Below are 13,658 nucleotides of genomic sequence, written 5' to 3' on the forward strand. Positions count from 1 at the left end.
AAGACCAGATTTTCAGGTTACACCCACAAGAAGACCACTGTCTCCAGTTTATTCCCCCAACAAACCTACACACCCAGTTTACAAGCCCACCCTCTGCCTAATGACCATCAAAAACAGAGAGGAACAGAAATTATGTTTATTATATGACTCCCAACAGTAGCCAATTATGTTAAAGGCCACAACAGCTTTCCAATTAGATGCCTACACAATTATCCCTACTGTGCTTGCTGCTTACTATAAACCCTTGCACCTATCTAGGACTTCCCCACCACCAAAACCATCCTGTGTGATAGCAGTACATTGGAGGGGCCTGAGGTAGCTGGAATAGAATAAAGACCCTGCTGTAAGTGACATCAGATGATTTCTTGTCAGGTTTTTTTTTTTGGGGGGGGGGGGGTAAGGGGGCAATCACTACACTTCTCTGGCACTACAATACTATTGATGTCACACAATCCCTGACATTCCTAGGTAGCTTTTTCTATCAACTTGAAGGAGCTCAGAGCTATCCGAAGAAATATCAATTAGAGGATTGCCTGATCCATTGGTCTGGGGGCATACATGTGGAGAACTTATTTCATTGATTAAATTGTCTTAAAGAACACATGGTTTCCATTTTGCAAAATGACTTTCAACCTTCATCAGTTGTCCCTCATTATAGATCAGACACAAAGTATGTAGGTCCTACAATGTGGGCATTACTATTTCTATTCAAGTGGGCCTGGGCTGCCTAAGACGGTTAAATGCCCACGAGTAAGGAACAAACCAGTAAGCAGTATTTGTATGTAGTTTCTGCTTCATTTCCTTCTTGACTTAACTGTATAAAATAGTGTGTTTTATTGTTAAATTTTCTTGTATACATTCTACATAATTCTAAAAATCTCAGCTTAATCCATTCCTCTTTCTTGCCCACTTCTCATACTTATTATTTATGTCATTCATGTCAACCTCTCTATACTGTGGACTTCCATCCCCATTCTTAGGACACTTATTGGAATATAGACAATGCTTTTAAATAGTCTAGTCATGGTGAGGACAGATCAACCTATGATTTAAAAGTTACTTTTTCTTGCTTTGTGTTTTATAAGGTGTTCATATAACCCTACTTAAATGTGTATAAGATTTAAAAAAAAAAGCATGCTCCCACATTGAATATGAGATTTTGTACAAGCACTCTGTAGGTCCTGAAGGAGACTGATTCATTTTATTATCTTTCTTGTAATGAAAGTGACTCTGCTTCCTGAACATGAATGGGAACCGAGTTCCTTATGCACATGACTCACTATGCATACACTTTCTAGAAAATTCACATGTTACATTGTTTAGTTCTCTTCCCTCATCTATAAAAATATGTATCTCATGGGGATTTTCTTGCTTATGATTCATGAGATTACTGTGATATAATGTGTAAAAATGTCAGCATGGGTTATGGCTATGTATTCATGTTCTTTATTTGTTCTTGATGGTGGTTATTCTGTTCATGGTGGTTTTTAGACATATTTTGGACATGGAAGTATGCCCACTAACAATCATCAAGGAATATAAGGAGTCTGTGGAAAAAGCAATAGAAGGAAGCACTAGGAATACAATTCTGTAAATCCCCCTAACAATATCTAGCAGATGATTGGATCCCAATTCAGGGAGCTGAGAAGCTTTGTGTCTGGAGATCAGACATTATTGATTGGTGAGCTTTGTTCCCATGGCTGCCAAGTAAATCTTACAATTCACTTATGTAAAGAGGAAAAACTCTTCTCACATTTACATATTAAGTTTTATGTTCTATCGTAGATGAGAGAGTTTCAAGTTGATATAAAGTATATAGCCTTGATGTTTATTACAATTTACACTAATAAACTAACTGCTTTCCTGAATTCATCTGACGGTTTCAAGTTTATGAAGAGAAGTGAGATCTCAAAGCACAACCATCGAGGCAGAAACTGAAAAAGATATAGTGAAGGACCACAGCTTACTAGCTTGATTTCCTCTGCTTGCTTAGAAAGATTTCTGACAACTCCTGGGAGCATCTGCTCAGAGTGGCACAAGCTATAGTTGCTTGTGCCTTCCATATTAATCAGTAATGCAAAATATGTCCTTAGACTTCCCTATAGGCCAGTCAAGCCAGAACCAGATCCAGTTTTGTAAGATGTATAGATGTGTATGTATATACATACATATGCAAAACATGTATATATGTATATATATATATATATATATATATATGGTAAAATTATCAGTGGAGTGAATTCTATATCTGAAGTGAAATATAGTGATTCATTCATGGTGGGGGATAGAATAGTCTTGTGGAAACCATTTAGATTTTAGAATGAAGCGGAAAAAAAAATTTCTGCCTGTTTAACTTGTTCTACCAGTTTTCAACATGACCAAATCTGAATGAAAACACATCCATCATTTTAATATTTTCATTACTAGGCAGTTATAATTCATGTTTATTGCCACTTTTCAATCTAGAAATTACAAAATCTAAATTTACCATTGCTTCGCCCTGTGAATAATGGAATTTCATGAGGAAACATCCTGTAGCTTTTGAGACTTTGTTGATGATACCCTAAACTATGGAGTTAATCACCTACATTTAATTTTAGTTTATAAGAGGCCTTAGTGCATCTGTGTGGAAGTTGTAGCTTGTCTGTTAAAATGCAGTTGTATTTTCAGGAGAGCAGTTATATCAGAATATGATTCAACATATTTCAATATCTATACTAGTATGTTGAAGTTTGCTGTCACCTTATGTTTACAAATAAGTTTCCAAAATAGTTAAAATATTTATATAGTAATAGAGTTTTATTTAAAACTAGGTCACCTTTATAAAGTATATTTATCATCAGTGGCCTTCCCATTTACTGGGTAGTGCTCTTATTTGGATTATAGGAAATAAATGCAGGAGAATGCCTTGCAATAGTGAATGCTGATTAGAAATTACTATTATGTAATCTAAGTGGAAATATCAGGTTTCAAATTGGTCTTGTATAGTAGCAAAATCTTAAACCCACTCCTTTTCATGTACCCTCCGAAGATTTTTTTTAATTCCTTAAACATATTGCTCCCAACACCAATAAATTCAATAATTAATAAACCTATATTTCAATTTATAATAAGTGGGTGTGAACAACTTACAAATATTCAGAACCATCGCTATTTGATTTCTTATTATTATAACCTATTAGAAGAAATGTTTTTAATTGTTCTGGCATCTGTTATTTGGATTTCTTGCTTTTTACAGAAGCAATAAGAGATTCGTTATCTTGCAACAATAAGAGAAATCACATTTCATTAGCATATATTGCTAGACTAAGCATAAAGTGAATAAAAAAATAAATAAAAAGGAAAGGAAGGATATGACTGCTCTTAGGTATGGTGAAGGAGAAAGTTTATTGTGGAAAAAAGGGAGAACATAGTCAGAAGCAGGAACACTGGGCAGAGATTAGAGTTGTCATCACCTGAGCCATGAGAGGAGAGAGAAAGAGGAAGGAAGAAGTGAGAGATGACAACAGGTACAGAAGTTATTTTTGATAGATCCCATTCAGCAGAGAGAGTCATTCTGGTGTGCTTCCAATAAGATAAGCCACTAAATGTAGAAAACATGCAGTATCTGAAAGGTAGAACACACATGGATAAAGTATAACACAGTTAATGCACTGAAAGGGAGGTCACAGATTCTTTTCAGTCCTATGGTTGTTCTAGTGGCAATGACTGGACTTACTGGGTGGTAGGCAGGTCAATTTTTCCTTGAACAACCTTCCTACTTTTCATGTTTTCATGGTCTTAAATTGACTTTATTTAATGACAACAGTAAAGTAAAATAAATGAAACATAACAATAACTGTCACCAAAGCCTAGTTTTGCAAATATTTTACATTCCACTTGTTTTAAGATGTGGGTGATTTCCAACATTTTGTAATTTTTTTCCCTGAAGGCTCTTTAAAAGAGTCCTATGTTTTACTCTTATCTTATTTTAAGGCAAGTATCAACTTGAACAGACATAATTTCAGTAGTAAAAGGCATAAATTATATGACTTACTGAGCACAGACTTTACTGTGAGTTTTATATACTTTGACTTCAACCTTGTGTTGTCCTCAAATGCACACTTGAAGAACATATTCCCTAAGTACCCATAATGTGCATTTGAGCACTGAATGTGCACTGAAAATATTTCAAGGCACAAAATATATCTCAGGAGACAATCTGGTGTTGCCAGTAATATAGGAGGGGTAGGAGATGAAATCTAAGTTAAAAAAGAGGAATACATTTCTAGTAGCAGTGTTTGAAGATGGATGTGTGTGTTGCAGGCTGTTAAATGTAATGTGTACTGCATGTTTGTGTGTGTGTGTGTGTGTATGTGTGTGTGTGTGTATACACCTCTAGGCAAATATGTCAGATTAGTGCAAAAAGATACAATAGTAGATACTTATTATTAGAAATGGATACTAGTAACAAGAGGTAAGATGGACCTTCAAATATCTCTTTGTAGACATTTTAAAAACTTTTTAAAAATTTCATAGAATATTTCCTACTCTTCTGGCAAAATCATAATACTGATATATCAGTCAAAGTAAACTTTAAATGTAAATGCAAAGGCTCATAGATTGCATGCTGTTTTATAATTAAAAAGAACTACCCACTTCTCACTCAATGGGCAAAGCAGCTTTTCATGCATAACAGCAAAATGTAAGAGAAAAACTGAAGGAAAATAAAACTTCTTTTTATATATTTTTTAAAATAATGTAAAATTCCACTTCTTCTGGAAGACTAACTCATAATCCAAATGTACATTTTTTAGATACTTTTCATTATGTACTTTATATTTACATATTTTTCTATTTGTATATAAATCATAGGTTTTCATATAAATGGCTTTCTCTTTGCTGTTGTTATAAACTTAATAGTCAGTAGCTTAGCACCAAGAGTAACCTAGCAACAATCTGATTCCTAGAATGTAGCACATAAGACATGCACGCGGTACTATAGAAAAGTTACTGAGCCAAAAAAAAATTGTTCATGTATATTATTAAGGACTACTTATTTTTGAGCTATTAAATGAAAATACTGAATTTCATACTATATAATATTATTGACTGACTACTCCATTCAGAATATATTGAATCTTTCTCAGATTGCACCACTCCCAAATAGGTGACTGGGTTGTGTTCCCTGGCAGCCTGTTCATCACAGATTAGGCGAGGAGCATCTTGACACACTTTTATCATTTAGGAGGCAGCTTGCTGAGATTGACTTTCACCGGTCACCTCCTTGACAGCGGTGAAGCACTCATCTTTAAATAGCATTTGTCAAGCTCATGATGGAGACTGTTCTTTTATGAATGTGAATTTTAGGGAATCCATAAAAAAATTGATTTTCACATTTTAAATCTGGCATATTTAATATACTTTTTATGAAATTTAATTTCTATATTTGCCAGTTATCTTCACTTGGAATGTAAAAGTCCTGGGCTATGGTTTTTAACTTATACAATGACAGTTATTTTAGAACTACTGTCTTTCCATAGTATCACTTACAGTGTAACTAGACAAAGTTAGGGAGACAAACGTTCACAGCTGAGTGCCTTTAATTACTTATGCAATTATATGAGACTTAGCAATTTGTCAAGGAGTTCTCTGATGGTAAAGAAAAGTTGCAAGCCCTGGGAAGACTGAGATAACAAAACAAAGAGCATGTTTGGTTTCAGATGGGCACAAGCAATGAATGAATGGGCTGTGGTGAAGTAGGCGAGTGCTCATAGGTAATGGTTGCAGTTCTGTGTGTGTGTGTATGTGTGTTTGTGTGTGTGTGTGTGTGTGTGTGTGTGTGTGTGTGTGTTGGGGTTGATGAGTTTTTTTTTTCTCCAATGCCCTGCGTTTTGTTTTGTTTTCTCCTTCTTTTTCTTTTTCTTTTCCTGTGACTATAAATGGTTCTTAATTGTTGCACCAATCAAGAAGAAGAATTTTGTTCCAGGTTAATACTTTCGTTCTAAGTCTTTTCACTAGGGTGAAGATTAGAATGATGTTACCTTTAAATTGAGAACTAAACATAAACACAATGAGACAATTGGATATTGTATATGTTTCATTATGAACTACCCTGAATAATGATTATATTTCATATGAAAATGTAGCACATTCCTGAGAATATCCAGCTACAGTTGTGTAAAATGTTTACATGAACACTATATGTAATATCATGTATATCATGATTCATCCGTAAAGTTCTCCATACCAGCTGTAACACTATTCAATTGCCAGTTGAAAAGTTCTGTAGATTAATATTGCACACAATTTTTATGTCTCCCAGTAATGGCATCTTCATAGACTACTTACTACAAAGTATGATTTTGTAGCTGGATTCCTGGAGAACACATGGAATCTTATTTATATATTTATGTAGTATTAAGCATGATAAACTTCTATGTAGTGATTAATCACAATTTTTACTAATTCACATTTATAAATATTGTGTAAATAATGATAGCTACTACTGAAAGTAAAATATAAATAAAAGCTCATGTATATGGTACAAGGATATCAAATAAATTCACACTGTAGGTATAAGCTGATTTCCAGAACATTAATGTTCAATTGTAAAGTTGATCTAAAAAAACTGTACTTGTGATTACAGGTCTGGTTACAAAAATACGGCTACCTTCCACCGACTGACCCCAGAATGTCAGTGCTGCGCTCTGCAGAGACCATGCAGTCAGCTCTCGCTGCCATGCAGCAGTTCTATGGCATTAACATGACAGGAAAAGTGGACAGAAACACAATCGAGTAAGTAATGTCCTCTAAATTCTTTCTGTCATTATTCTTTGAGTCCAGTGAAACCTCAAAACCTACACAGATGTCAACAACCACTATTGGGGTATTGTATTTCATGATCTATTCTAATTTTCAACATCTTCTGTTGGTTCACATACATATAATATACAAGGTCAGGTTTCTTCTCATGGTTTCAAGAACACATTTTGAAACAAGAAAGAAAATATGATCAAAACTCAAAATAAATGTATCTTTTTTTGTTTTTGTATTTTGAGACAGGGTTTCTCTTTGTAGCGCTGTCTGTCCTGGAACTCACATTGTACCAGGCTGGCCTTGCACTCCGAAATCTGCCTGCCTCTGCCTCCCGAGTGCTGGGATTAAAGGCGTGCACCACCATGCCTGGCAATGCACCTTTTTAAGATGCTCTATTGAGTGGCAGTGGCTGATAGCTGCTTTGTGTAGTTTGTGAGAGTCTGCTGATCACATCTCTGCAAGGTGATATCATGATATCAACTTCACATTGGATGTTATGCAAGTGGAATTAGTATAAATAATGTTTTATGTTGAACTGGATAGGAAGATTCAGAAAATGACTATTTCTAGTTTGCTAATTACCCAATCGTGAAAGTTCTCTAAATGGAAGAAGTACTATTTGCATTTGAAGTTTCCTACTTTAAATTTCTCAGTGACAAAGAGCTTGTTTATTCCTTGTATTTGTTAATTTACTGATTGTTTTATCCATTATTCCCAATAGCTTCAACAAGTGATTCAAGTAAATACTTCATGAAAGACTAATAATGTAGCTTTATGTATTCACAAGTATACAAGTATGTAATAGCATATTATTTTCATCACAATCCCCTAGTAGGTTGTACAAACTGGGCGAGAATTACTTTTGGTTCTAGACTATGAGGGACAAATTGTTTCCCTGTAGAGGAAGGCAAATGTCATTTGTATTCTTAGAAATCTTTTTTTGTTTGTTTGTCCTTTGAGACAGGGTTTCTCTATATAGCACAGGCTGTCCTGGAACTCACTTTACAAAGTGAGACCAGGTTGGCCTTGAACTCAGAAAATATGATCAAAACTCAAAGTAAATGCATCTTTTTTGTTTTTGTTTTTAGAGACAGGGTTTCTCTGGGTACCCCTGGCTTTCCTGGAACTCACTTTGTAGACCAGGCTGAACTCAGAAATCTGCCTGCCTCTGCCTCCCAAGTGCTGGGATTAAAGGCATGCGTCACCATGCCTGGCTTTCTTAGAACTCTAGATGCTCACTAAGTTAATATATCTCTGTTATTTGTTGATTATACATTACCCTTCACAATAGACAAAAATACTATTTTCTTTCCATCCTCACAACACAATATATATATATATATATATATATATATATATATATATATATACACACACACACAAACCTGAATATCAAAGGCCAAATAAAGTATAAGGGAATTTCTGAACACAGACCTTTTGGTATTAAACTTGGGGAGGTTAGCTTGCTAGATAGGTCACTAAATATCATTCATTTTTCTTTTTAGAAATGAAATATCATGACAAAATTCTGACTTTTCATCCTAATTGTACCTTTAATACTGAAATTCTATGTCCCTTTCTAATTCTTACATGAGGTTGTTAGTCATAGTATTACTATATCACCTAGACAGGAGCACATATGATTTAGTCTTTAAAATTAAACTTCAAATTAGTTTTTAAAAGCAAGGTCTTAAGTCCCTTAATGATTTTAATAGACTAGATGTATAAAAAATTACTTGTTCAGACCTTGGAAAACAAAAGTCAAGAATAAATTAACTGCATTCTGCAACAATTAGAAATCTCATATCCATATTGGGAATTGAATTTCAAAATCTCACACCCAAACACCTCTGGTCATTGTCATTATCTTTTCATAGAGAGACATTAGACATTTCTTAACTATAAGTATCCATCTTCATAAATAAACATAGGCTTTGCTAATAAGGACAAGCTTAGTCTTGGGCTTTGATTCTGGTTCTTACCCAGTATTATTGCACCTAAGCCCCACTCTTCATCTCACCAGTATACTGCTCTTGACATTTTTCTGGTTCCCAGATGTAGAATCGTTAGCTTCTGTTTCATTTCCTTGGAGCTTCAAAGACAACATTTTTAAAGTGCAAGTAAATTGGGGAAATGGAAAACAAGTTACATTTTGGATATCCTAATGCCAAAGAAAAATGAAGTATTTACCTCTCACTAGATATGGAAGCTAAGAAGGATAAAACAAATCTTTTAGGGGCTGGACAGAGGTTCAATGTTGAGAGTGTTTATGGCAGTGTAAAAGACCTGAATTCAGGTTCCTACACATCAAGAATTCACAACCACCTAAAAATCAGCCCCGGAGAGTCAGATTTCTTCATTAAAGCAGATACAGAGAGTATCAACCCTCCCGTCTGTCTCTCTCTCCCACACACATGTAAATAAGAAGTATGATATGGCATTTAAAGAATTGAGATAGTAGAGTGCTCATCTGCTTCTCCCAGTTGTAAGAAACTGGTCATTAAGAGGATGAATTGAAGCCAGGTGTGGTGGTGCACGCCTTTAATCCCAGCACTCGGGAGGCAGAGGCCGGTGGATTTCTGAGTTCAAGGCCAGCCAGGGCTACACAGAGAAACTCTGTCTTAAAAAAAAAAAAAAAGATGAATTGATCCTAATGCATCTAGAGAAAGACAGAAAGACAGAGCTTTGAAGGTCCCTATTTTGTGAAAAGAGATTTTTTTTTTTTTTTTTTTTTGGTAAGGCAGGAAGGTCTAAAAACTGTAGACACCTACAAGGAAATATGAATGTTCGACAGGTAATCAGTGAGTAAGTTCCACACCAAGAGAAATGAGCTAGTTAGTCCATAGGTGATATGTAGCCTTTCTCTGTAATACAGAACTGGAGATTAAGAACAGCTACATTGGCAGTCCTTAGATTAACACCAAATAAGTCTTTCTGCTTGCTTTCTGTTTATTTGCTTTTATGCTTCTGTGACTTTTTAAAAACAACCTTTTCTTACTGAATTTTAATAATATATTTATTTTTTATTGTTTAAATTAACAAGCATCTTTGCCTTTAACAGTAGGAACCTGACATTTTATTAGTTCCAGATGAAATTAAAGAAGCATCATTACCCCTTCTATAATTTATTAGGCTTCTAAACCTGCTATAAAAGCATTTTCCTCTGCTTGTTTAATTCATATGAGTAAATAGTGATAATCATACCAAAACAGCAATTTACTACTTTATATAGATTATAAAGTATGAAATCCATGGGAATAATGATCCATACCTGTAAGTCACCACATATGATGCAGAAGCACGTCTGCCTGACACAAGTCTGAGGCCAGTTTGGCAGACACAGTGAGTCTCCTGCACATTTCAGAAAGGGAAACCTTGTCAAAGAACAACAACAACAACAAATAATAAGCCAAACCACAGGCTGAGCAGCAGTTAAAAATGCCTGCTGCTTTAATCCCAGCACTTGGGAGGCAGAGGCAGGCAGATTTCTGAGTTCAAGGCCAGCCTGGTCTACAAAGTGAGTTCCAGGACAGCCAGGGCTACACAGAGAAACCATGTCTCAAAAACAAAACAAACAAACAAACAAAAACAAAAACAAAAACAAAAACAAAAAAAAACAAAAAAAAAGGAAGAAAGAAAGACAGAAAAGAAAAGCCTGCTGCTGCCTTAGTTAATTTTCAATTAAAAAAAAAAAAAGTCCTGTGATTCAGGCAACTAATAGAAGAAAGAATTGACTGGGTCTTCAGTTTCAGATGCTCAGTCTGTGACAGCCATAGCAAAGGGCTCGGCAGCAGGCATGGAGAATTTCCCTGGAGATGGATCTGAGACCTTGTATCCTAAGACACACCAAGAAGTAGAAAGATAACTGGGAATGCCCTGGGCTTTTGAAACCTTGATGGCCATCCCCAGGGATACCAACTCCTCCCAAAATTCCACCTTCTACATACTTCACAAAGTGTTCCTCCACCCCTTCAGACCAGGCATTGCAAACATGAGCTATGGAAGCCATTCTCATTCACATCACCACACTCAATAATGATGATGTGTATTCAGGTTCAGCACCCACATAAGTGTTTTAAACCATCCTACGCTTGATAGAACCTATCTCAAAATAACATAAGAACAAAATAGGTCCTACAGTTACAGTCTTACTAAAACACTACCTTTTTTGTCATTTGAGAGGCAATCAATAAAGGTTAAACTTAGATTATTCATGGTGTTTTTTTTTTAAATTCATATAAATCATGATCATATTCACTTCATTATTGTATCTTCATGTCCGCGTGTTCACTTGAGATTGCGTTCCTTTAGGCTCCAGTCTGCCTCCTACCTGTTAGGTAGCCACATTCTCTGTGAACTCACACATCCTACTGCAAGTTCCTCTTTTAAGCTCTGAATGGGTTAACTAATTCATTTCACTAAGCTTGCTTAAATTCCTTGATGAATAGAAAATAATGTAGTAGGTATAAAAATATAATTTATCAAGTTGAGAAATAGAAAGCTCTTTATGTAGGGCATGCCTGGTGTTTTGGGTTATTTTGTTTTGTTTTGTTTTCTTTTCTTTCTAATTTAAATGTAATTGGGGTTGTCTTGTTTAATGTGCACATGGTAGTGTATCATGAATAATGCTTGAGGAGAGGGCTATTTCTTACAGTAGTTAATATTTACTTTGGAATTCTGTCTACTTTTGTATATATGGCAATATGTGTGAACTAATATGTGTGTGTGCATAAATGTATGCGTGTGTGTGTGTGTGCGTGCTCGCGCGTGTTTGAAGAGTTTAGATAATCTACATAATGCCAAAAAAATCAAAAAAATGTTGATTTTTAAATTTAAACTGTTTTAAATTGAACTAGAATTTCCAAAAATGTGCTAGGAAATTGTAGTAGTATTTAAAATCGCAATTTGTTAATTGGAATGATTAATGAGATATTCCGTGAACCATTATATTTTATGCACACATCAGTAGTCTGCATTATTCTTCTTTTTTCCAGATGTCAAGATAATACAATAATGCTAATACTTTTCAATTTAGAAAAAAAAAGATGCTATCTTAGTTATTTATTTTATTTTGCTTTTTACTGTCTTACATATGCTTCTGGCTTTCACACAGTATTGTAATAGTGGATGGGTCTGACTTCACTTTGTTAGCTGCCAAAGCTGGTAGCTAAAACAAAGGGCTTAGACTCATCTGAAGGCAACACATTAATAAGATTAGACAAGAGCTGAACTTTTCTTTTTGAGGACTGCGGTGACTAATACATTCTTCTCTGCCCTTTGCACTTCAGTTTCTTCCTTTTGCACTTTGTCTTGTGGGCTGTACATGTGTCCAGGCAAGCAGTTGACAGGCTGGTAGAGAAAAACCTAAGCTCTCAATGTTTGAGCCATGTGTAAATTTGTTTAAACACTCTCTGTATACCTGGTGGTTCTGGTCCTTCTGTACAGATGCAGCCTGTGAATGTGTGAAGAAATTAAAAAACATTTTTAAGCATTCCTAGAAAAATCTGGGACAGATCTAAGCTGCATGATACTGCTTCCTCTTAAATAAAATTTGGGATTTATGGATGATGAAAGCATGTCTAAACTCTTGCAATATATGTTTTTGAAAGCAAATTTTCTTTTAGTAAATGTAGGTACCAATGTGGTATCCAATTACATCTCTGAGAGCTGGTCTCTCTTCCATCCCCTTCCAGGGCTGTTTCTTGCAGCAGCTCTGCTGTGTCACGAGATACATAAACCACACCTGTGTTGAGCAGCAGCTGCCTGTGCACAACCATAATCACAGACTTTGAAAAGTTGAAACTACAAGGTTGCTTGGGCTGAAGATTCTGAGAGTAGCCCCAGCAGCATTGAAAATCCTTTCTCAAGAGCACAGTAACAGAGTGTTGACTAGTGTTCACCAGCATGATCTAACTCTAAAAGCAAATCTTACTAACTTTAGTGGGCACTGTTGTGTGTGGAGAATAGTTAAATTACCTACTCATGTACAAACATTATATTTCTGAGCTGGTCATTACTTATGAAATATGTGCAAACAAATAGCTGCTGTAATATATATTAACAAAGAACTAGAGCTATCACTGAGTTGAAAGATACTCTCCTGAACATAAGACCAGACATCATGCTGACTGAAGAGGACTTTCATTTCTGCTGCATTTAATCCTGAAATGGAGGGTGGCCTCCAGGGAGTTAGTAGTTTGGAATCTATGTAATTGACTTGAAAAGGGGATGATTTTCCTTATAACCAAGATATTTAGACTAGACTGAGATTAGTTATGTCTGATAACTGAGGATATTGTGATGTCCACATTTCTATAAGTATACAACTACTACTACTACTAATAATAATAATAATGCAGAAATTGTAAATGCTTGCTTTAAAAGTGTTATCTTTCTTGAAAAGACAGTAATGTCATTGGTGCCTTTTGTTATTCTCATATATGTATAGTGTAAGAATAGCTGATTTAAGCAAGTTGGTTCTAAAACGTTAACTCACTTTCAAAAACATAAGTTTTTTGTTTGTTTTAATTTGAGGTCATTCTATAATGAACATGCATCAGTTTTATATAATGTCAGTTAAAAAAAAGAGATGACAGTAAAAGCAATAGGATAGTGTACTAAGAATAAATGAATATATTTAGAGACAAATGCTGTATTTCTTTATGTGTGCTAGAATGATGGTGACCTGTTGGGTCTTGAACTCACAAACCTCCTTTAGCCTTCCCTCCAGGGACCATATTTTTAGTGTACATGAAAGTACCCAGTTAAATCATGAATATTCACAGGCTCCATTTCTAAAATCAACTCTACTATATATATATATATATATATATATATATATATATATATATATATATATA

General features: G+C 35.0%; 1 protein-coding gene across 2 annotated transcripts in view; it reads left to right on the forward strand.

The window, feature by feature from the left end:
- Positions 1-13,658, forward strand: part of Mmp16 (matrix metallopeptidase 16) — a 251,243-nt gene that overhangs the window by 107,920 nt on the left and 129,665 nt on the right. For both annotated transcript variants that reach the window (XM_029476386.1, XM_021160140.2), the window contains one exon: positions 6,629-6,777. In XM_029476386.1, coding sequence (XP_029332246.1) covers positions 6,629-6,777 — 149 coding nt within the window. The remainder of the gene's footprint in view (positions 1-6,628; positions 6,778-13,658) is intronic.

The sequence above is a fragment of the Mus caroli genome, chromosome 4 (genome assembly GCF_900094665.2).
Source record: "Mus caroli chromosome 4, CAROLI_EIJ_v1.1, whole genome shotgun sequence".
Classification (NCBI taxonomy): domain Eukaryota; kingdom Metazoa; phylum Chordata; class Mammalia; order Rodentia; family Muridae; genus Mus; species Mus caroli.